Raw genomic sequence first — 24,632 nt, 5'->3', positions numbered from 1 at the left:
ATGCATTGGAAGGTGAGGCACGACACAATCTCCGCTTCTCTAATCATTTAACAAATCACGTTAATTTCCTAAAATGCTTATAGTTTCTTACATGCTACACAAGTTGACCCCCCCCCCCCCCCCCCCCCCCCCCCCCCCCACACACACACACACACACACCAGACGCGATCAGGACACGCAGGTTAAACCATAAAAACAAACTCTGAACCAATTAGATTAATTTCGGGACAGGTCGAAAAGAATTAAACATTTATGGCAATTTTGCTAGCTAGCTTGCTGTTGCTAGCTAATTTGTCCTGGGATATAAACATTGGGTTGTTATTTTACCTGAAATGCACAAGGTCCTCTACTCCGACAATTAATCCACAGATAAAACGGTAGTTTGTTTTCTAGTAATCTCTCCTCCTTCAGGCTTCTTGTTCTTCTTTGGACTTCATATGGCGGTTGGCAACCAACTTTATGGTGCATTACCACAACCAACTGGACTGGAGCGTAGACCTCAGTTCATCTTTCAATCACCCACGTGGGTAGATGCTCCTAAAAACCAATGAGGAGATGGGAGAGGCAGGACTTGCAGTGCGTCACAAATGCAACCGAGTTCTATTTTAGCGCGTGGCCACGCAGACGCTCGCGAGCAGTGTGGGTGCAATGATTGAATAACATGTATGTGTACATTTATTTTGCAACGCGATGCGTGTGGTGTGGTCAGCATGTTAGGGAAGATGTATTTCTTTGTAAACACGGGTGCTCCCATTTCCATCCTGTGAATCTACAGAATGTGGACTGGATGCAGATAGAATCACACCTTCTTATGTAGGCTAGGCTATTGGTGTAGAATGCATATTATTGCAGTGTGAGCTTGCATAGAATGTCTGAGGTAGGCTAAACTATACTGAATGTATCTCAGAAAAATATGTCAAACTCTGATGTCCATTTTGTCCTCAAGGAATCCAGAAATGTCACCCTCTACATCGGAGCACGTCCCAGGATAACGCTCTCTTTTTGTGACCGCTGTGGAGAAGCCTTATGATTGCATTTCCTTTGATCTCAATGCTATCTGTGTACCGGAGATGAAATAAGTTTGCGTCTGAGTATGTCAGTGTTCGCACCACACTAGTAGGACTCACTGACAAATGACCTTGCCATGACGTGCCATAGTGCTTCCATTTCCCAATATCTTTCAGTTGAGATGTGTCAACTAGGTATTACATTGAAGCCATTGCTTTTTGCAAAGCCTATCTCACACAGTCTATTATTAGCTCAGCATGGCAACAGTTCTGCCTGTGTTTGATTTAGGCCTATGTTTTTACTGACGTCAGCAACATGATTGGTTTGGTCTGTTTAGCCGTGAATTTGTACTGACTAGGCATATATGGTAAATCAGTGCATCAGTGATGAATCAGTGTGTGTGGCAAATATTGACAAAGACACTCAAGCAGTGTTTTTAGAGCAGCAAAAAAAGCCTTCCAAATGGTAGGGGGATGGGATCTGCAACCTATGTTAACATCACAAGTTGGCATTTCCTCAATACTTTTTTATGCTGACCCTAACCTGCTATAGTAAACTGTATTAATCTCTGGTCAATATTGCATTTGCAAGGTCATTTTCAATACAGGTTCAAACTGTGTGTTAATACATTAACTTCATTCTTTGAAAATGTCTAGCCAGAACTTCATTGGTTCAGCTTTTATCAGCTTTTAGATCAGGCTGCAGTCAGTGAAGGTTGTTTATAGCATGTCTGTACATTGGAGGTTTGGCCGAGTGACACATTCCTTATGGAAAACATGCAGTGCATTTTTTTGGTGTTTTATTATGTAAGATACATATTCAATAGGCCTAAATAATTAGATTTTCACTTTTCTACACCCTGAAAGATGAGTTGCCTTTGACTTTGGTTCTGACTTTTTGAGTCTAGAGGGAAATGGAAATGATGCAGGTCCTACTGTGCGAGCAGATGTGTGCTCTGCCAATATACTTTATAGCCTAGCAATTGACAACACTTAGCTAGCAGACTTTTTTTTTGTTTGTTTAAGGGGTAGATCAGCTTTAATATTGCAGATAGATTGTGGCTTCTATCAATGTAGTTATCTGCATCATTTCCAATCCCCCATATATTTTTTGGTATGTGTATATATATATATATATATATATATATATATATATATATATATATATATATATATATATATATATATATATATATATATATATAGTGAGGGGAAAAAAGTATTTGATCCCCTGCTGATTTTGTACGTTTGCCCACTGACAAAGACATGATCAGTCTATAATTTTAATGGTAGGTTTATTTTAACAGTGAGAGACAGAATAATAACAACAAAATAATCCAGAAAAACGCATGTCAAAAATGTTATTAATTTATTTGCATTTTAATGAGGGAAATAAGTATTTGACCCTTCTGAAAAACATAACTTGGTACTTGGTGGCAAAACCCTTGTTGGCAATCACAGAGGTCAGACGTTTCTTGTAGTTGGCCACCAGGTTTGCACACATCTCAGGAGGGATTTTGTCCCACTCCTCTTTGCAGATCTTCTCCAAGTCATTAAGGTTTCGAGGCTGACGTTTGGCAACTCAAACCTTCAGCTCCCTCCACAGATTTTCTATGGGATTAAGGTCTGGAGACTGGCTAGGCCACTTGGGGTCATAGGCAGCATTCCTCCTCCTACAAACACGGCGAGTTGAGTTGATGCCAAAGAGCTCGATTTTGGTCTCATCTGACCACAACACTTTCACCCAGTTCTCCTCTGAATCATTCAGATGTTCATTGGCAAACTTCAGACTGGCCTGTATATGTGCTTTCTTGAGCAGGGGGACCTTGCGGGCGCTGCAGGATTTCAGTCCTTCACGGCGTAGTGTGTTACCAATTGTTTTCTTGGTGACTATGGTCCCAGCTGCCTTGAGATCATTGACAAGATCCTCCCGTGTAGTTCTGGGCTGATTCCTCACCGTTCTCTTGATCATTGCAACTCCACGAGGTGAGATCTTGCATGGAGCCCCAGGCCGAGGGAGATTGACAGTTATTTTGTGTTTCATCCATTTGCGAATAATTGCACCAACTGTTGTCACCTTCTCACCAAGCTGCTTGGCGATGGTCTTGTAGCCCATTCCAGCCTTGTGTAGGTCTACAATCTTGTCCCTGACATCCTTGGAGAGCTCTTTGGTCTTGGCCATGGTGGAGAGTTTGGAATCTGATTGATTGATTGCTTCTGTGGACAGGTGTCTTTTATACAGGTAACAAGCTGAGATTAGGAGCACTCCCTTTAGAAATCTTTCTGATTGAGAGGGGGTCAAATACTTATTTCCCTCATTTAAAATGCAAATCAAGTTATAACATTTTTGACATGCGTTTTTCTGGATTTTGTTGTTGTTATTCTGTCTCTCACTGCTCAAATAAAGTGGGCAAACATACAAAATCAGCAGGGGATCAAATACTTTTTTCCCTCACTGTGTGTGTATATATGACCTTACTCCAGTCCTCTACGGTCCAATCCTTATGGTCTTTTGCAAACCTCAGCCTGGCTCTTCTTTGCTTCTCATTGATGAAGGGCTTTTATCTAGCTTTGCACGTCTTCAGCCATGCCCCTAGGAGCCTGTTTCGAACCGTCCTCGCCGTACACTTCACCCCAGCTGCCGTTTGCCATTGTTTTTGTAGGTCACTTGATGTCATCCTACGGTTGTTGAGTGACATTCGAATGAGTTGGCGGTCATCCCGGTCAGTAGAGAGTCGTTTTCGCCCTCTACCGGTCTGTAGCTTTGTTGTCCCCAATGTCTGCTGCTTGACCTTGTTCTTATGAACCGCCGTCTTTGAAATTGTAAGGATGGAAGCAACCTGACGCTCACTGTATCCCTCTGCCAGTAAAGCCAGAATTGACCCCTTCTTTTCCTCACTCAAAACGTTCCTTTTCAACTCTTTTGGCATGGTCAATAGTTATTTTTTGATTAATATTACTTTTGAGGTACTATTAGCACTGTTTTTGCCATCCAGCTGGTCCTATTGCAAGAGGATAGTGATGACCATAGCAGTGATTTTTATACTTTTCCTCGTTAAATAAGATTTGGTTCAGGTGATCACCTAATCAGTACCTAATTCAGTAGAATGAGGTGTGCCTGTGTTGGAATTCAACAGACACTGGAATGGAATGGCTGTCATACATGTAGAGATGCTGATTTAAGAAAAATATGCAGTGGTTTCTTAATTTTTTCCAGAGCTGTATATATATATATATATATGGCAAATCTGCCAAACCGCCAATGTACAGACATGCTATAAACAACCTTCACTGACTGCAGTCTAAAAGCTGATAAAAGGTGAAAAAATTATCAAGGAACCTACCAGGTGCAACCCTAAATCCGTAAACATGGGCACCCTCATAGATATCATCCTGACTAATTTACCCCCTAAATACACCTCCACTGTCTTCAACCAGGATCTCAGTGATCACTGCCTCATTGCCTGCGTCCGTAATGGGTCCGCGGTCAACCGACCACCCCTCATCACTGTCAAACGCTCCCTAAAACACTTCAGGGAGTAGGCCTTTCTAATTGACCTGGCCCGGGTATCCTGGATGGATATTGACCTAATTCCGTCAGTAGAGGATGGCTGGATGTTCTTCAAAAGTGCTTTCCTCTCCATCTTAAATAAGCATGCCCCATTCAAAAAATGCAGAACTAAGAACAGATATAGCCCCTGGTTCACCCCAGACTTGACTGCCCTTGACCAGCAGAAAAACATCCTGTGGCGTACTGCATTAGCATCGATCAGCCCCCACGATATACAACTTTTCAGAGAAGTAAGGAACCAATATACACAATCAGTTAGGAAAGCAAAGGCTAGCTTTTTCAAGTAGAAATGTAGCACTAACTCCAAAAAGTTTTGGGACACTGTAAAGAGCACCTCCTCCCAGCTGCCCACTGCACTGAGGCTAGGAAACACTGTCACCACCGATAAATCTACGATAATCGAGAATTTCAATAAGCATTTTGCTACGGCTGGCCATGCTTGCCACCTGGCTACCCCTACCCCGGCCACCAGCTCTGCACCCTCCACTGCAACTTGCCCATGCCCCCCCAGCTTCTCCTTCACACAAATTCAGATAGCTGATGTCCTGAAAGAGCTGCTAAATCTGGACCCCTACAAATCCGCTGGGCTAGACAATCTGGACCCTTTATTTCTTAAATTAGCCACCGAAATTGTCGCAACCCCTATTACTAGCCTGTTCAACCTCTCTTTCGTATCGTCTGAGATCCCCAGAGATTGGAAAGCTGCTGCGGTCATCCCCCTCTTCAAAGGGGGTGACACTCTAGATCCAAACTGTGACAGACCTATATCCATCCTGCCCTGCCTTTCGAAAGTATTTGAAAGCCAAGTTAACAAACAGATCACTGACCATTTCGAATCCCACCGTACCTTCTCCGCTATGCATTATGGTTTCCGGGCTGGTCATGGGTGCACCTCAGCCACGCTCAAGGTCCTAAACGATATAATAACCGCGATCGATAAAAGACAGTACTGTGCAGCCGTCTCCATCGACCTGGCCAAGGCTTTTGACTCTGTCAATCACTGCATTCTAAATAGCCTTGGTTTCTCAAATGACTGCCTCGCCTGGTTCACCAACTACTTCTCAGATAGAGTTCAATGTGTCAAATCGGAGGGCCTGTTGTCTGGACCTCTGGCAGTCTCTATGGGGGTGCCACAGGGTTCAATTCTCGGGCCGACTCTATTCTCTGTGTATATCAATGATGTCGCTCTTGCTGCTGGTGACGCTCAGATCCACCTCTAACAGACGACACCATTTTGTATACATCTGGCCCTTCATTGGACACTGTGTTAACAAACCTCCAAACGAGCTTCAATGCCATACAACACTCCTTCCGTGGCCTCCAACTGCTCTTAAACGCTAGTAAAACTAAATGCACGCTCTTCAATCGAACGCTGCTTGCACCCGCCCGCCCGACTAGAATCACTACTCTCGGCAGGTCTGACTTAGAATATGTGGAACTACAAATATTAGAAACTACAAATACCTAGGTGTCTGGTTAGACCGCAAACTCTCCTTCCAGACTCACATTAAGCATCTCCAATCCAAAGTTAAATCTAGAATCGGCTTCCTATTTCGAAACAAAGCCTCCTTCACTAATGCTGCTAAACATGCCCTCGTAAAACTGACTATCCTACCGATCCTTGACTTCGGCGATGTCATTTACAAAATAGCTTCCTACACTCTACTCAGCAAATTGGATGTAGTCTATCGCAGTGCCATCCGTTTTGTCACCAAATCCCCATATACTACCCACCATTGTGACCTGTACGCTCTCGTTGGCTGGCCCTGACTACATATTCGTCGCCAAACCCACTGGCTCCAGGTCATCTATAAATCACTTCTATGCAAATCCCCGCCTTATCTTAGATCATTGGTCACCATAGCAACACCCACCTGTAGTATGCGTTCCAGCAGGTATATCTCACTGGTCATCCCCAAAGCCAACACCTCCTTTGGCCGCCATTCCTTCCAGTTCTCTGCTGCAAATGATTGGAACGACCTGCAAAAATCTCTGAAGCTGGAGACACTTATCTCCCTCACTAACTTTAAGCATCAGTTGTCAGAGCAGCTTACCGATCACTGCACCTGTACACAGCTCATCTGTAATTAGCCCACCCAACTACCTCATCCCCATATTGTTATTTACATTGTTATTTATTTTGCTCATTTGCACCCCAGTATCTCTATTTGCACATCATCTTCTGCAAATCTATCACTCCAGTGTTAATACTAAATTGTAATTATTTTGCACTATGGCCTATTTATTGCCTTACCTCCATAACTTACTACATTTGCACACACTGTATATAGATTTTCTATTGTGTTATTGACTGTACGTTTTGTTTATTCCATATGTAACACTGTGTTGTTGTTTTTATCGCACTGCTTTGTTTATCTTGGCCAGGTCGCAGTTGTAAATGAGAACTTGTTCTCAACTGGCTTACCTGGTTAAATAAAGGTGAAATAAAAATAAATAAAAATATATACAGTGGGGAGAACAAGTATTTGATACACTGCCGATTTTGCAGGTTTTCCTACTTACAAAGCATGTAGAGGTCTGTAATTTTTATCATAGGTACACTTCAACTGTGAGAGACGGAATCTAAAACAAAAATCCAGAAAATCACATTGTATGATTTTTAAGTAATTAATTTGCATTTTATTGCATGACATAAGTATTTGATACATCAGAAAAGCAGAACTTAATATTTGGTACAGAAACCTTTGTTTGCAATTACAGAGATCATACGTTTCCTGTAGGTCTTGACCAGGTTTGCACACACTACAGCAGGGATTTTGGCCCACTCCTCCATACAGACCTTCTCCAGATCCTTCAGGTTTCGGGGCTGTCGCTGGGCAATACGGACTTTCAGCTCCCTCCAAAGATGTTCTATTGGGTTCAGGTCTGGAGACTGGCTAGGCCACTCCAGGACCTTGAGATGCTTCTTACGGAGCCACTCTTTAGTTGCCCTGGCTGTGTGTTTCGGGTCGTTGTCATGCTGGAAGACCCAGCCACGACCCATCTTCAATGCTCTTACTGAGGGAAGGAGGTTGTTGGCCAAGATCTCGCGATACATGGCCCCATCCATCCTCCCCTCAATACGGTGCAGTCGTCCTGTCCCCTTTGCAGAAAAGCATCCCCAAAGAATGATGTTTCCACCTCCATGCTTCACGGTTGGGATGGTGTTCTTGGGGTTGTACTCATCCTTCTTCTTCCTCCAAACACGGCGAGTGGAGTTTAGACCAAAAAGCTATATTTTTGTCTCATCAGACCACATGACCTTCTCCCATTCCTCCTCTGGATCATCCAGATGGTCACTGGCAAACTTCAGACGGGCCTGGACATGCGCTGGCTTGAGCAGGGGGACCTTGCGTGCGCTGCAGGATTTTAATCCATGACGGCGTAGTGTGTTACTAATGGTTTTCTTTGAGACTGTGGTCCCAGCTCTCTTCAGGTCATCGACCAGGTCCTGCCATATAGTTCTGGGCTGATCCCTCACCTTCCTCATGATCATTGATGCCCCACGAGGTGAGATCTTGCATGGAGCCCCAGACTGAGGGTGATTGACCGTCATCTTGAACTTCTTCCATTTTCTAATAATTGCGCCAACAGTTGTTGCCTTCTCACCAAGCTGCTTGCCTATTGTCCTGTAATCCATCCCAGCCTTGTGCAGGTCTACAATTTTATCCCTGATGTCCTTACACAGCTCTCTGGTCTTGGCCATTGTGGAGAGGTTGGAGTCTGTTTGATTGAGTGTGTGGACAGGTGTCTTTTATACAGGTAACGAGTTCAAACAGGTGCAGTTAATACAGGTAATGAGTGGAGAACAGGAGGGCTTCTTAAAGAAAAACTAACAGGTCTGTGAGAGCCGGAATTCTTACTGGTTGGTAGGTGATCAAATACTTATGTCATGCAATAAAATGCAAATTAATTACTTAAAAATCATACAATGTGATTTTCTGGATTTTTGTTTTAGATTCCGTCTCTCACAGTTGAAGTGTACCTATGATAAAAATTACAGACCTCTACATGCTTTGTAAGTAGGAAAACCTGCAAAATCGGCAGTGTATCAAATACTTGTTCTCCCCACTGTATACAGTTGAAGTCGGAAGTTTACATACACTTAGGTTGGAGTCATTAAAACTTGTTTTCAACCACTCATAAAATAACCAACTATAGTTTTGGCAAGTCGGTTAGGACATCTACTTTGTGCTTGACACAAGTAATTTTTCCAACAATTGTTTGTAGACAGATTATTTCACTTATAATTCACTGTATCACAATTCCAGTGGGTCAGAAGTTCACATACACTAAGTTGACTGTGCCTTTAAACAGCTTGAAAAATTCCAGAAAATGATGTCATGGCTTTAGAAGCTTCTGATAGGCTAATTGACATAATTTGAGTCAATTGGAGGTGTACCTGTGGATGTATTTCAAGGCCTACCTTCAAACTCAGTGCCTCTTTGCTTGACATCATGGGAAAATCAAAAGAAATCAGCCAAAAATTGTAGACCTCCACAAGTCTTGTTCATCCTTGGGAGCAATTTCCAAACGCCTGAAGGTACCACGTTCATCTGTACAAACAATAGTACGCAAGTATAAACACCATGGGACCACGCAGCCATCATACCGCTCAGGAAGGAGACGCGTTCTGTCTCCTAGAGATGAACGTACTTTGGTGCGAAAAGTGCAAATAAATCCCAGAACAACAGCCTTGTGGACCTTGTGAAGATGCTGGAGGAAACAGGTACAAAAGTATCTATATCCACAGTAAAACGAGTCCTATATTGACATAACCTAAAAGGCCGCTCAGCAAGGAAGAAGCCACTGCTCCAAAACCGCCATAAAAAAGCCAGACTACGGTTTGCAACTGCACATGGGGACAAAGATCGTACTTTTTGGAGAAATGTCCTCTGGTCTGATGAAACAAAAATAGAATTGTTTGGCCATAATGACCATCGTTATGTTTGGAGGAAAAAGGCGGTGCTTGCAAGCCGAAGAACACCATCCCAACCATGAAGCACGGGGGTGGCAGCATCATGCTGTGGGGGTGCTTTGCTGCAGGAGGGACTGGTGCACTTCACAAAATAGATGGCATCATGAGGAAGGAAAAGTATGTGGATATATTGAAGCAACATCTTAAGACATCAGTCAGGAAGTTAAAGCTTGGTCGCAAATGGGTCTTCTAAATGGACAATGACCCCAAGCATACTTCCAAAGTTGTGGGAAAATGGCTTAAGGAAAACAATGTCAAGGTATTGGAGTGGCCATCACAAAGCCCTGACCTCAATCCTATAGAAAATGTGTGGGCAGAACTGAAAAAGCGTGTGCGAGCAAGGAGGCCTACAAACCTGACTCAATTTCACCAGCTCTGTCAATGGGCCAAAATTCACCCAACTTGTTGTGGGAGGCTTGTGGAAGGTTACCCGAAACATTTGACCCAAGTTAAACAATTTAAAGACAATGCTACCAAATACTAATTGAGTGTATGTAAACACTGGGAATGTGATGAAAGAAATAAAAGCTGAAATAAATCATTTCTATTTACTATTATTCTGACATTTCACATTCTTAAAATAAAGTGGTGATCCTAACTGACCTAAGACTGGGAATTTCTACTAGGATTAAATGTCGGTAATTGTGAAAAAATGAGTTTAAGGTGTATGTAAACCTCCGACATCAACTGTATATATACACTACCGTTCAAAAGTTTGGGGTCACCTAGACATTTCCTTGTTTTCCATGAAAACATACATGAAATGAGTTTGAATAGGAAATACAGCAAAATGCATAGGAAATGTAGTCCATGACAAGGTTAGAAATAATTATTTTTAATTGAAATAATAATTGTGTCCTTCAAACTTTGCTTTCATCAAAGAATCCCCCATTTGCAGCAATTACAGTGAGGGGAAAAAAGTATTTGATCCCCTGCTGATTTTGTACGTTTGCCCACTGACAAAGACATGATCAGTCTATAATTTTAATGGTAGGTTTATTTGAACAGTGAGAGACAGAATAACAAAAAAAATCCAGAAAAACGCATGTCAAAAATGTTATAAATTAATTTGCATTTTAATGAGGGAAATAAGTATTTGACCCCTCTGCAAAACATAACTTAGTACTTGGTGGCAAAACCCTTGTTGGCAATTACAGAGGTCAGACGTTTCTTGTAGTTGGCCACCAGGTTTGCACACATCTCAGGAGGGATTTTGTCCCACTCCTCTTTGCAGATCTTCTCCAAGTCATTAAGGTTTCGAGGCTGACGTTTGGCAACTCAAACCTTCAGCTCCCTCCACAGATTTTCTATGGGATTAAGGTCTGGAGACTGGCTAGGCCACTCCAGGACCTTAATGTGCTTCTTCTTGAGCCACTCCTTTGTTGCCTTGGCCGTGTGTTTTGGGTCATTGTCATGCTGGAATACCCATCCACGACCCATTTTCAATGCCCTGGCTGAGGGAAGGAGGTTCTCACCCAAGATTTGATGGTATATGGCCCCGTCCATCGTCCATTTGATGCGGTGAAGTTGTCCTGTCCCCTTAGCAGAAAAACACCCCCAAAGCATAATGTTTCCACCTCCATGTTTGACGGTGGGGATGGTGTTCTTGGGGTCATAGGCAGCATTCCTCCTCCTCCAAACACGGCGAGTTGAGTTGGTGCCAAAGAGCTCGATTTTGGTCTCATCTGACCACAACACTTTCACCCAGTTCTCCTCTGAATCATTCAGATGTGCATTGGCAAACTTCAGATGGGCCTGTATATGTGCTTTCTTGAGCAGGGGAACCTTGCGGGCGCCTCAGGATTTCAGTCATTCACGGCGTAGTGTGTTACCAATTGTTTTCTTGGTGACTATGGTCCCAGCTGCCTTGAGATCATTGACAAGATCCTCCCGTGTAGTTCTGGGCTGATTCCTCACCGTTCTCATGATCATTGCAACTCCACGAGGTGAGATCTTGCATGGAGCCCCAGGCCGAGGGAGATTGACAGGTCTTTTGTGTTTCTTCCATTTGCGAATAATCGCACCAACTGTTGTCACCTTCTCACCAAGCTGCTTGGCGATGGTCTTGTAGCCCATGCCAGCCTTGTGTAGGTCTACAATCTTGTCCCTGACATCCTTGGAGAGCTCTTTGGTCTTGGCCATGGTGGAGAGTTTGGAATCTGATTGATTGCTTCTGTGGACAGGTGTCTTTTATACAGGCAACACGCTGAGATTAGGAGTGTGCTCCTAATCTCAGCTCGTTACCTGTATAAAAGACACCTGGGAGCCAGTAATCTTTCTGATTGAGAGGGGGTCAAATACTTATTTCCCTCATTAAAATGCAAATCAATTTATAACATTTTTGACATGCATTCTTCTGGATTATTTGTTGTTGTTATTCTGTTTTCAAATAAACCTACCATTAAAATTATAGACTGATCATTTCTTTGTCAGTGGTCAAACGTACAAAATCAGCAGGGGATCAAATAATTTTTTCCCTCTCTGTACAGCCTTGCAGACTTTTTTTTACATTTACATTTTAGTCATTTAGCAGACGCTCTTATCCAGAGCGACTTACAGTTAGTGAGTGCATACATTTTTCATACTGGCCCCCCGTGGGAATCGAACCCACAACCCTGGCGTTGCAAGTGCCATGCTCTACCAACTGAGCTACAGGAGGCCTTTGGCATTCTAGTTGTCAATTTGACATCTAGAAATCTGGGGTGAAATCTGATGAGATTTCACCCCATGCTTCCTGAAGCACCTCCCACAAGTTGAATTGGCTTGATGGGCACTTCTTACGTACCATACGTCCAAGCTGCTCCCACAACAGCTCAATAGGGTTGAGATCCGGTGACTGTGCTGGCAACTCCATTATAGACAGAATACAAGCTGAATGCTTCTTCCCTAAATAGTTCTTGCATAGTTTGGAGCTGTGCTTTGGGTCATTGTCATGTTGTAGGAGGAAATTGGCTCCAATCTAGTGCCGTCCACAGGGTATGGCATGGCTTTGCAAAATGGAGTGATAGCCTTCCTTCTTCAAGATCCCTTTTATCCTGTACAAATCTCCCAATTTACCACCACCAAAGCACCCCCAGACCATCACATTGCCTCCACCATGCTTGACAGATGGCATCAAGCACTCCTCCAGCATCTTTTCATTTGGTCTGCGTCTCACAAATGTTCTTCTTTGTGATCCGAAAACCTCAAACTTCGATTCGTCTGTCCATAACACTTTTTTCCAATATTCTTCTGTGCAGTGTCTGTGTTCTTTTGCCCATCTTAATCTTTTGTTTGCGCTGTTCTGTGAATGGAGTAGTACACAGCGTTGTACGAGATCTTCAGTTTCTTGGCAATTTCTCGCATGGAATAGCCTTCGTTTCTCAGAACAAGAATAGACTGACGAGTTTCAGAAGAAAGTTCTTTGTTTCTGGCCATTTTGAGCCTGCAATCGAACCCACAATTGCTGATGCTCCAGATACTCAACTAGTCTCAAGAAGGCCAGTTTTATTGCTTCTTTATTCAGCACAACAGTTTTCAGTAACAGTCAGTATCTGGTGTGGCCACCAGATGCATTAAGTACTGCAGTGTATCTCCTCCTCATGGACTGCACCAGATTTGCTAGTTCTTGCTGTGAGATGTTACCCCACTCTTCCACCAAGGCACTTGCAAGTTCCCGGACATTTCTGGGGGGAATGGCCCTAGCCCTCACCCTTCGATCCAACAGGTCCCAGACGTGCTCAATGGGATTGAGATCCGGGCTCTTCGCTGGCCATGGCAGAACACTGACATTCCTGTCTTGCAGGAAATCACGCACAGAACGAGCAGTATGGCTGGTGGCATTGTCATGCTGGAGGGTCATGTCAGGATGAGCCTGCAGGAAGGGTACCACATGAGGGAGGAGGATGTCTTCCCAGATATTGCCTGCAATGACAACAAGTTCAGTCCGATGATGCTGAGACACACCACCCCAGACCATGACGGACCCTCCACCTCCAAATCGATCCCGCTCCAGAGTACAGGCCTCGGTGTAACGCTCATTCCTTCGACGATAAACGCACATTTGACCATCACCACTGGTGAGACAAAACCGTGACTCGTCAGTGAAGAGCACTTTTTGCCAGTCCTGTCTGGTCCAGCGACGGTGGGACCAGACAACAGGCCTACAAGCCATCAGTCCAGCCTCTCTCAGCCTATTGCGGACAGTCTGAGCACTGATGGAGGGATTGTGTGTTCCTGGTGTAACTCGGGCAGTTGTTGTTGCCATCCTGTACCTGTCCCGCAGGTGTGATGTTCGGATGTACCGATCCTGTGCAGGTGTTGTTACACGTGGTCTGTCACTGCGAGGACGATCAGCTGTCCGTCCTTTCTCCCTGTAGTGCTGTCTTAGGCGTCTCACAGTACGGACATTGCAATTTATTTCCCTGGCCACATCTGCAGTCCTCATGCCTCCTTGCAGCATGCCTAAGGCACGTTCACACAGATGAGCAGGGATCCTGGGCATCTTTCTTTTGGTGTTTTTCAGAGTCAGTAGAAAGGCCTCTTTAGTGTCCTAAGTTTTCATAACTGTGACCTTAATTGCCTACCGTCTGTAAGCTGTTAGTGTCTTAACGACCGTTCCACAGGTGCATGTTCATTAATTGTTTTTGGTTCATTGAACAAGCATGGGAAACAGTGTTTAAACCCTTTACAATGAAGATCTGTGAAGTTATTTTGATTTTTACTAATTATCTTTGAAAGACAGGGTCCTGAAAAAGGGGCGTTTATATATATATATATATATATATATATATATATATATGGGAGGGATGGTAGGGTTAGGGGAAAATAATAAAGCAGGAAAATATATTATTTTTTAAATATATATTTTTCTGCTTTATTATTTTCCCCTAACCCTACCATCCCTCCCCTAATTGGAGTAAACTAATGGACAACAGTACTTAGGCTTCTACTTCCAGTTGATACATACTATATACATTTTACAGACACAGTATATTTTACGTCAGTTCTTTTTATTTTTATTTTTCGTTTTATTTCCCCACCCTAGTTAGCAGACTCTTACAATGCATCAATGCACCCCTCCCCCCATACTAGCATATTCCCCTCATGCACAACATTGCCAGGTAGGAACTAAACTGTAAAAGTAGGCCTAGGTCAAGATAGATGACCGGTCAGTTTCTGTATCCTGTTTCCCCTGCACACTGGAGTGTGTTGTTGTTGTTGTTGTTGTAGCATCACAAGGCACTTTATCCGCCACATCAATCTTTAATCTGCTGTGACACTGCTAGCGTGTGGCATGTAGGTCAAGTGTGTTTGTTTTTGTGTGTGCCCATATGTGTGTGCACATGCGTGCATTTGTGTTTTCATCTGTGTGTGTGTATCTGTGGGTATATGTGTAGCCTACTTTTTAGCTCGATTTAAAGCATTCTGAGGTAAGTCGCTCTGTCTGTCTCAGTATGAAACAATAGTTGTGCCTACAACGTGAGTCAGCTCGGCTCCATAGGCAATGTGCATGTTATGTTCTATTAGAGCAGGGCCATATGGCCAAAAATCCATATTGAGATAAATTGCCTGAATTGATTCAATAACGATAATAGAACGCTAAGTTTATAACATTAATGTGCACCACAGTTTACTTTGTTATCCTTTAAACTACTACAACTAGTTTGATGGTTGTAGCCATCAATTGTCCCATTTAACAATAACCCATATTAGCAAACTTATTTCATTTCAAACTTCACATTTCTCTAGTATAGGCTACTTATCGTGGTCCTCTGTAGCTCAGCTGGTAGAGCACGGCGCTTGTAACGCCAAGGTAGTGGGTTCGATCCCCGGGACCACCCATACACAAAAATGTATGCACGCATGACTGTAAGTCGCTTTGGATAAAAGCGTCTGCTAAATGGCATATTATTATTATATTATACTTATCGTAATGAACGATATCAGAAAATTGCCTGCGATAAGTGATTTGTATGGTCGGTGTCGATCATTTTTGGTTTATCGTCACACCTCTACATGTATGCTCTATTCTAGAACAATGGCTGTAAAAGTGGCATGATCGGACATCATGCAGGACAGAAACGTCTGAACCAGTGTTTTATGTCAGTTGTTAAAAGTATAGAAGACCACGGATATACACCTTAGAAGATCATATGAAATGCCTACCACAATCACAATCACTTCGGGATATGTGCAAGTTGTAAACAACGTAATTTCGGAGACTGAAGATGGGGCAGAGGCGTACATTTATTTTACAGGAAGGGAAAGTGAAGTGCTCCATCTCTACAGCTGTGCTCTCTCACTCTCTCAAAATAGACCAACACCTCATCACTTTGATATGGCGATGAATAGAGAATGAACTACGTCTGTAGGGGTGTGTTCAAGTATAAGAGCAGATTACAAAATTCTGTTGGGTTTGCAAACAAACCACATCCTATGACAGTTTTTGTCAAGAATAGGCCTACACTTCTCTTAAGAGAATTGATGATGGTCGACAAGGCATTGAAACGTCCTCAATAATACCATCTTCAGTAGCTAGGACTACTAAGATTGCACCTCCTCTGTAGAGTTCTGTTATGGTTATGCTATGTTTTGACATGGAAATTAGAATGTGCTCCAGTATTCTACCGGCAATATGGCTCTTCAGATGTGAGGTATCTTTGGGTGAATGTACAGTTCTGCAATGCTGCTCCTTAATGGGAATTGCTCAGCACATAACATAGCCTAGTTACAGAAAGTGACCCGTTTTAATCCTATGGAACCTTTTGGTTTGTGTTTTGTACTCGTGTATTGATTCGTTATTTCAGATGTGTCAGACTCTTGTGAAACACCAGTAGCACAGGTCCTGAAGTGGTTTCTCCAGAGCGAAGGATGTTTGTGCTCCTGTTCTATGTCCCTCTGAATGAATGAACACAGTTAAGACAGACTGTCCATTCTGTGGTCATGCCCATGCTTGCTTGTTTGTCACTACCAAGATTCTGCAAGGTCCCAGACTAGCCCTGTGCTACTCCGAGTCAGACCTGGCTGAGATAAACTCCACTGCTGTCATTGATGGACCACATCAGAGCCCAGAGCACAGCTCCGCTATGGAAAGAGAATCCCCTTCCTTCCCATCCCCCACTCACATACACACTGTCAACAGAGACCCTGAGATTATGTTTAACTCAACAGTGCCACTGCGGTGTGATGGCGGAAATGGGTACTGCGCCTTGTTATTTGCCATGCTAGAGAGACTCACTGTAGCAGTGCTGCTGCTCCTGTCCACAGTTAGCCCCCAACAGCAGGTCACCACTGCCCTGCCCTGGTGTGAACTGTGTGTACAGTAGATTGTGAAAGGATTTTTGTACACAGACAATGTGTAAGTGGTAGTGGCATCTTCTGGGAGGAAGTCTCCACTCTCCAGCCCTAGCTTCAGTTCTTACTTAGCAGCACTATGTAGTGTGATTGGTGTAGTGTGAAAATATGTTGCTCTGAGTTTGGATAAAACAGCTGTCTCACCACCTCCTCCCTTCCCTTCCCTCCAGGCCTGTGTCCTGTTTGCTGACCTCATGGTGTAACCAGGTATAAAGATGAGCATAAGCAGTGATGAGGTCAACTTCCTGGTGTACAGATACCTACAGGAGTCAGGTAGGCTCAATCTGACGCTTCAACCACACATCTGGAAACAAACGCAATTTAAGCCAGACAGCTGTCTAAATAATGTACCGTATATTCTCCTTATGTAATGTTCTATAGCTATTAAAGGGTGCCCTGAAAATGTGCACTCTGAGAACAACCACAGAGCTATTTGAAGTGTGCCATTTCCAGAGGCACCAGAGGGAGGGATCTGCTCTGTGTAATATGCTGCCTCCTGACCTGCTGCTCATGCCTCCCCGACAGGGTTTTCCCACTCAGCCTTCACGTTTGGCATAGAGAGCCACATCAGTCAGTCTAACATCAATGGAGCCCTGGTGCCCCCTGCTGCCCTCATCTCCATCATACAGAAGGGCCTGCAGTACGTGGAGGCTGAAGTCAGCATTAATGAGGTGAGCTCATCTCCTCATTCACACAAGTCATTATTATCACAGCATCACATCTTATCAGGGAATCAGTGGACTTTATTACTGCAAGCCCAGCAACTGTGATAAAATGCAGAAATCCACATCAGTTTGATCACAAATCAGAAAGCATATGAATGCAGTGCTAGGTTTCTGCTCTTCAGTTATTATGCAGTTATCAACCAATTTAGCTTTATAATACATTTGCATTATTACATTTTAATAGATGGTTCTCCAGTGATTTTGTTTTACAGTGTTTTATCCTTTCATTTGAGTCACAGGAGGTTGGTGGCACCTTAATTGGGGAGAACGGGCTCGTGGTAATGGCTGGAGCGGAATTAGTCTAATGTTATCAAATACATCAAACACATGGTTTCCATGTGTTTGATGCCATTCCATTTACTCTGTTCCAGCCATTATTAGGAGCCGTCCTCCCCTCAGCAGCCTCAACTGGATTTAACCTACCATTGCTTACAGCTACAGTAGTTATTTAGCGTTTGAGTCTAACCAGCTTGATTTGAGTCTAACCAGCTTGTCTGCTGTCCCCAGGACGGTACGCTGTTTGACGGGCGGCCGATCGAGTCCCTGTCGCTCATCGATGCGGTAATGCCGGACGTGGTGCAGACGCGGCAGCAGGCCTACCGAGACAAGCTAGCCCAGCAGCATGCGGCCCAGGCCCCACCGGTCAACGCCACCAACATGACGGCCAACGCCAAGAACGGAGAGAACACGGCCAACGGCGAGGAGAACGGAGCGCACGCCTTAGCTAGTGAGTCTCAGTCCACGGCCCTGGGCTTAGTGTTTATTAACCATAACGTACAGAGAGAGGAAGAGGATAATGTCCCTAAAAAAATGCTGCTATGAGTTCGCTCCTTATGGCTAGTTTGTGCATGTTCTGTTATTTTGAAAATCATTGTTGTGGTTGAGAATGTAATGTAAGGAGTCAATGCCAATACTGGATGTTTTGTTATTCAGATCATGCACATGCTGATGAGGTGCTCTCTGTGTGCCATACAGACAACCATGTAGACTTGATGGAGGTGGACGGGGACATGGAGATTCCCCAGAACAAAGCGATGGTGCTCCGAGGTCATGAGTCAGAGGTGTTCATCTGCGCCTGGAACCCTGTCTCCGACCTGCTCGCCTCCGGGTCAGTGTCTGTCCATCTCTCGCGCGCTCTTCCTTACTGTTACTGCTGACAAGGTTAATTTACTGCCAACACTGAGGAAGCTGAGATAATATCAGTCACTTTCAGAGGTTATTGCATTAAGCCCAAATAATTAAAGTCCTATTTCGATCTGTATCCTGGTTAGAGTTGCAAGATTCTGGTAACTTTCCCAAAAATCCCAGTTTTCCAGAAATGCTGGTTTTAGCATCTGGATTTCCAACTTATTTCTTCCTGATTCCGTGAATCTTCCAACCGGGATGTCTGGAAAACCTGGGAATTATGGGAAAGTTAACATAATTTTGCAACCCTAATTGAATGAATACGTGACCCAGGACCTTTCTGTGTTTCTATTTTGTTGTTGTATTGTGCTGACTGTCCCTCCCCTCCCTGGTGCAGGTCTGGGGACTCGACGGCGCGGATCTGGAACCTGAGTGAGAACAGCACCAGCAGCTCCACGCAGCTTGTACTGAGGCACTGCATACGGGAGGGAGGCCAGGATGTCCCCAGCAACAAAGACGTCACGTCATTAGACTGGAATGTGAGTCAAGGGTCTACACACACACACACACCCCTGCTCCATGTTCCCCCCTCACACATTCCATAACTTTATTTCCACTTGTGTCCACTGCTCCTGTTCTGAATGCTGTTACTAGGAGCCGCTTCAAACTGCTTTTATATTTTAAATATTTTAATTACTCCAAATATTTTTTAGGTGTGATATTGTTTAGTTGTACTGTGCCCTTGTTATCCTGGCAAGGGAACGTTTCATTGTGCAGAATGATGTGCCTATGCTGATGTTTAACTTAATTGATATGTATTCTACCTCTTCCCCCTGACAGAGTGAGGGTACGTTACTAGCAACCGGCTCATATGATGGATTTGCCAGGATCTGGACAAAGGATGGTGGGTTGCCTCTTTTTCCTGCTTTTTCAACTTAACATGTTGTCAGTTTCCGAAACTGTTGCCTCTCTAATATAAATGATTTGAACACTAGGTAATCTTGCCAGTACCCTGGGTCAACACAAAGGTCCCATTTTTGCATTGAAATGGAACAAGAAAGGAAACTTCATTCTTAGTGCCGGAGTAGATAAGGTAAGAACCCAACAGCCTTTTCTTTTTGTTATGAGCTCAAGACTTGAAATGCTATGATGACTCATTCACCTCTTCTGGTATTCAGGACTAAAATAACATTCTGTTATTCTCAGGCGTGTTCTAATTGAGATGTTTTTCTTTGTGTGCGTTTCTCCCTCCAGACTACAATCATATGGGATGCTCACACAGGAGAAGCCAAGCAGCAGTTCCCGTTCCATTCAGGTGCACTGAATTATCCAATGGCTTCTTTCCTGACTCTCCATTAACCCTTACTAGACATGTATCGGTACATACTTACATGAATATATACAGTAAGGGTATTTTTGTGCCGACTCATTCCTAGTTTCTGTCAAGCACAGAAAGAAAGAAGTAGAGTTCTATGTTGTTTATTCATTGCGTTTTCTTCCGCTCCTCCTCTTGTTGTGACTCAACAGCCCCTGCTTTGGATGTGGACTGGCAGAGCAACAACACGTTTGCCTCCTGCAGTACAGACATGTGCATCCATGTGTGTAAGCTTGGCCAGGACAGGCCCATCAAGACATTCCAAGGACACACAGTAAGTCAGCCCTATCACCCCACAGCCAATTTGTCCAGTTTTCTCTGGGTTAGAGGCGTTACCTCCTCTGTCTGTTCTGATAACTCTGCTCCCCTCCGCTCCAGAATGAAGTAAATGCAATCAAATGGGATCCAACCGGTAACCTGCTGGCCTCCTGCTCAGACGACATGACGCTGAAGGTAAGATATGAATTAAAACTGTCTAGCTACGTCCAGCACTCTTACACTTTAGTATTGTCAGTGTTGTTGATTACTGTCCCTGTTAAATAAATTATATAAATAGATGTGCACTTTGTAATGTTTTGCTCTGGATTATATACCAGAAATTCAAATAATTCATGTTTAGTATATATCACTCTATAATTTTCTTAGTTTCAATTGTGATGAATACCACTCAACAAATTGTCGACCTGAAAAATAAACCAAGTATAAAACCAACCAAATATTCTTATCTATCTGAACATTCAGCGTTTTGGATAGTCACCATCAAGTTAACAATCATGTAATTTTACCATGCTAGATCTGGAGTATGAAACAGGACACGTGCGTTCATGACCTGCAAGCTCACAGCAAAGAGATCTACACTATCAAATGGAGCCCCACCGGTCCTGGAACCAACAACCCCAATGCCAATCTCATGCTTGCCAGGTACTGAAACAGAAGCACTGCTGCGCCCTCTATGTGGGCATTCATTAGTTTGGATGTGAAAGCAGCATTACTGGCTGTGATAACAGCGATGTGGCCCTGTTACAGGGTAATAGACTGATGACTACACTGTTTCTGGGCCAGCCACACTGTCTTTGTGCCCTGAACCAAAACTCTTCACCTGAATTGCCCCAGTTTTCATCCTGCTGAATTGGGGCTTTATGTTTGAAGTCAGCTATAACTATGAGCTAAGTATTGCTTCTGTGGAAGAGGCAGAATCGATTAGTGTTTTTCCTGTGTTCCCTGCAGCGCGTCCTTTGATTCGACGGTGCGGCTGTGGGATGTGGACCGAGGTATCTGCATTCACACGCTAACCAAACACCAGGAGCCTGTCTACAGTGTGGCCTTCAGCCCTGACGGCAGGCATCTGGCCAGCGGCTCCTTCGACAAGTGTGTTCACATCTGGAACACGCAGGTACAGTCTGACACCATCTATCCCGACACTGTCCTGCTATCTGCCTTGCATGGAGCGGAGAACTGTTAGTGATATTACCTATTAGCTTCCTGTAGTTCTATGCAGTTAGTTACTTAGGTCAGTGGTAGTGCTTATTTTGGAGACTTTAATTAGGCTTTCGAATGGATTTAAATCTAAGCAAGCTATGGTTTAGCCTGTGGCTTGTGGTTGTTGATCTGAAACGATAAAACTGTCTTCGCTTCCCTTTCCACAGACTGGTGCTTTAGTCCATAGTTACAGGGGGACAGGGGGAATCTTTGAAGTTTGCTGGAATGCAGCAGGTGACAAAGTGGGAGCAAGTGCATCAGATGGATCTGTGAGTACAAATATTTTAGCATTTTCATATACTTAATGAAAATAAATACAAATGTGTCAGCATAACATTTTTAAGGGTTTATCACTCTGAGATATACTGGTCATAATATATATTAAAAAGCCTATATCTTGTTTTTCAGGTTTGTGTATTAGATCTGCGGAAGTAACACTGCTTGTTGGAAGCCATGGACCGACAATGAATGTGTACATAGCCAAAATAACTGTCCCTGCCCCATGTACTGCTAGTCCCTCTGAACCATGGCCGGCCACTACAGACCAGAAACAAGCACCATTAACCCCGACACAGCAGATTCAGGAGCAAGGACACAATCTGTGCAGCAAATCCTTCCAGAGACATTAAAGGGACACAGACAAAAAAATAAAAAAAAACAAGAAAAAAAAACAGATCCGTATATGTACCAAAATTTGGAAGCTATTTAGCTTTTTGATCTTTAAACCATGCTCATCAAGACAAAAAAAAAATATTTTTAACTTTGTTGGTAGTTCAGTCTCTGTGTACAGACATATCGGCTTTCCCATCCTGCGGCAGGCAGTTAGGTTTTTAAAAATAATTTCAATAATTTCAGCGTTTAAGTTAATGTTTTTGGGTCACAGCTGCATGAAGTGAAGGAGTTCTCTTTTTATACACACTCACAAAACAGTTCTTTAAAAAAATTGTCTTTGGTAATGTACGCTTTGTGGTTCAAAACAATATGGGGATTTTTTTTCAATTGTAGTTTTTACTGTTTACATCGGTTGTACTGTTGACATCTAAATTCAGTAGTTTTTATTCTTTCCTCTACAGGAGACATTGATTCTCCTGACTTAATATTATTACAAATTAACATGGGTGCACATGAAAGAAGAGGCATTGTACAGCTGGATGCTTGAAAACCATTTTTATGGTTGGTTTGTGCACCCTCGATGGAGCTAGAAAAACGTTCCATGATTCCCCCCTGGACAAAGCTGTACTGCTGTAGCTATCATGTGGAAACATCCAGTATTGGATCGGTTAAAGAAGAGAAGCAGACGAGTCAGTACCCAATGACTGTTCCCCCCTCCAGTGTGAATGATTGGAACTGTGATGTCCACTGGACCTTTCACCACAGAGTGCTTCCACCTGGCAAACTGAGGCCCCTTTTACAACATATTGCAAAAAGGGAAGACTTGCTTTAAGTTTTGTATTCTTCTAATGAAAACTTAGCTGATAATTTCCAGATACATTTCATATTGCTGATGTATCATTTGTCACAACAAAACATCCATTAGGCTTTTACTCAAAATGGTTTACATGTTGATTAGGCAAAGTTTTTCACTCAAGTCCCATAGATGATTTCCCAAACTAGATATTGACAGAGGTTATTTGGATCACAAGCAATGCTGTTTTCAGAGGAAATATATCATCTTAAAGCAAGTCTGGGTGTTGGGCAAGGAATCAGAAATCATATGGAGTAACATACACCATATACATTATTTTTGTGCTGCTCAATATTTAAAAAGTAGTTCAAAAGAATTTGAAGCATATCCTTTTAAAGACGTGACACTGTGTGGTATCACACATTCATGTAAATGTATCTTTTCAAATCATTATGAGAAGAGAATTCCCCTAATGGACAGTAATCAATCAATAGTTGAAATCATTTTTGATGACTTTCAACAATCCTAATTTGAAATGGGAGTAATCTGAATATTCACCAATTACATTCTAGATATCCTGTTAAATGTAGTTTTTTTTTTTTTTTTAACAAAGCCGTATGATTTTACAGATGGCATAATGAGGTTTTGGGTTGATGGAAATGTGAGGATCCAGCAGCAACTGTGATGGCCAGGATTCCTTGTTCCCCTGGTTTAAGACATATGTTAGCGGTTAATTTTTTGGGATATCACTACACGTATAGGGGCAGATGCATGGGCCCATATGAAGCCTACTCCTGGTCTCAAAAAGCACTTTCAATTGAAACATTGAGGATGTTTATTATTAGAGTAGGTTTAATCAGGGTCTGTGCAACCAGCCCATAAATGTGCATTTTATACAGAGTGTAGTCCTTTTAAATCTGTAAAAACTGTCTACTCTAAGTAGATTGTACCATCTGCACACTATTTATTATACAGTCTTATGACAGTGGAAGGTTATTTTAGGTTTTCTTTTATGATAAATCTGCTGTCCTAGTGTCTGCTTTGCCCTTCATTTTCACTACCTGAATTCTAATCATATTCTTATGATGTGTATGTCCTCAGGACATTTTGTACTCTTTTAAAACTTTTGTAATTCATATTTCTTTGTAGCCTAAAGGAGTAAAACGTAAGATTATTGGAGATAATCAAGTACAGTATGGAGTTCCAGTTAATGATTCTTTGGTTCCACATTGCATCATGAGTGCCCACACCCCACCCATGGTTTCTCAAGTCAAAATGTGTTTTTGCAGATTCTCCTTGCATTGCATTGATCTGTTGTAATTTGAACCAGATCTGAAAAAAAGTCCAGAATAAAATATATTTTGATATTTATATAGCTTTTTTATTGGATTTTCCCCTTGTTTATCTGTTTATTCTAAACATGTTCTAAAACCCCAAAGTCAAATGTGTAAGCTAGTTAGATACATAAATATGAAAGCATTATTTGTGGGGAAAGAAGCTGTAGGCAACTTTTCAATACGGTGATCTCAGACATCATGCTGTGGCATCATACCAGTTATTGGCTGTTTTGATGACGCACCAGTCTGTACATTTAAAATAATTGTATATTCTCTGGTTATGCTGTTAAACAAT

General features: G+C 42.9%; 1 protein-coding gene across 3 annotated transcripts in view; it reads left to right on the top strand.

The window, feature by feature from the left end:
* LOC311130274 (F-box-like/WD repeat-containing protein TBL1XR1) overlaps positions 1-24,371 on the top strand; it is a 43,789-nt gene extending 19,418 nt beyond the window's left edge. For 2 of the 3 annotated variants that reach the window (XM_084162997.1, XM_084162996.1), the window contains 14 exons: positions 17,062-17,164; positions 17,417-17,562; positions 18,124-18,343; positions 18,550-18,724; positions 19,139-19,280; positions 19,582-19,645; positions 19,737-19,834; positions 19,996-20,056; positions 20,269-20,390; positions 20,495-20,569; positions 20,910-21,037; positions 21,344-21,509; positions 21,763-21,864; positions 22,004-24,371. In XM_084162997.1, coding sequence (XP_084019123.1) covers positions 17,107-17,164; positions 17,417-17,562; positions 18,124-18,343; positions 18,550-18,724; positions 19,139-19,280; positions 19,582-19,645; positions 19,737-19,834; positions 19,996-20,056; positions 20,269-20,390; positions 20,495-20,569; positions 20,910-21,037; positions 21,344-21,509; positions 21,763-21,864; positions 22,004-22,030 — 1,584 coding nt within the window. In that variant the 5' untranslated portion in view covers positions 17,062-17,106 and the 3' untranslated portion in view covers positions 22,031-24,371. The remainder of the gene's footprint in view (positions 1-17,061; positions 17,165-17,416; positions 17,563-18,123; positions 18,344-18,549; positions 18,725-19,138; positions 19,281-19,581; positions 19,646-19,736; positions 19,835-19,995; positions 20,057-20,268; positions 20,391-20,494; positions 20,570-20,909; positions 21,038-21,343; positions 21,510-21,762; positions 21,865-22,003) is intronic. The other variant, XM_084162998.1, reaches the window with a different exon arrangement.
* The last annotated feature ends 261 nt before the right edge of the window (positions 24,372-24,632 follow it).

The sequence above is a fragment of the Coregonus lavaretus genome (genome assembly GCF_964263955.1).
Source record: "Coregonus lavaretus genome assembly, chromosome: 6".
Lineage (NCBI taxonomy): Eukaryota > Metazoa > Chordata > Actinopteri > Salmoniformes > Salmonidae > Coregonus > Coregonus lavaretus.
The sequence above is the reverse complement of the archived record's forward strand: the minus strand, read 5'-3'. Positions and strand labels throughout refer to the sequence as shown.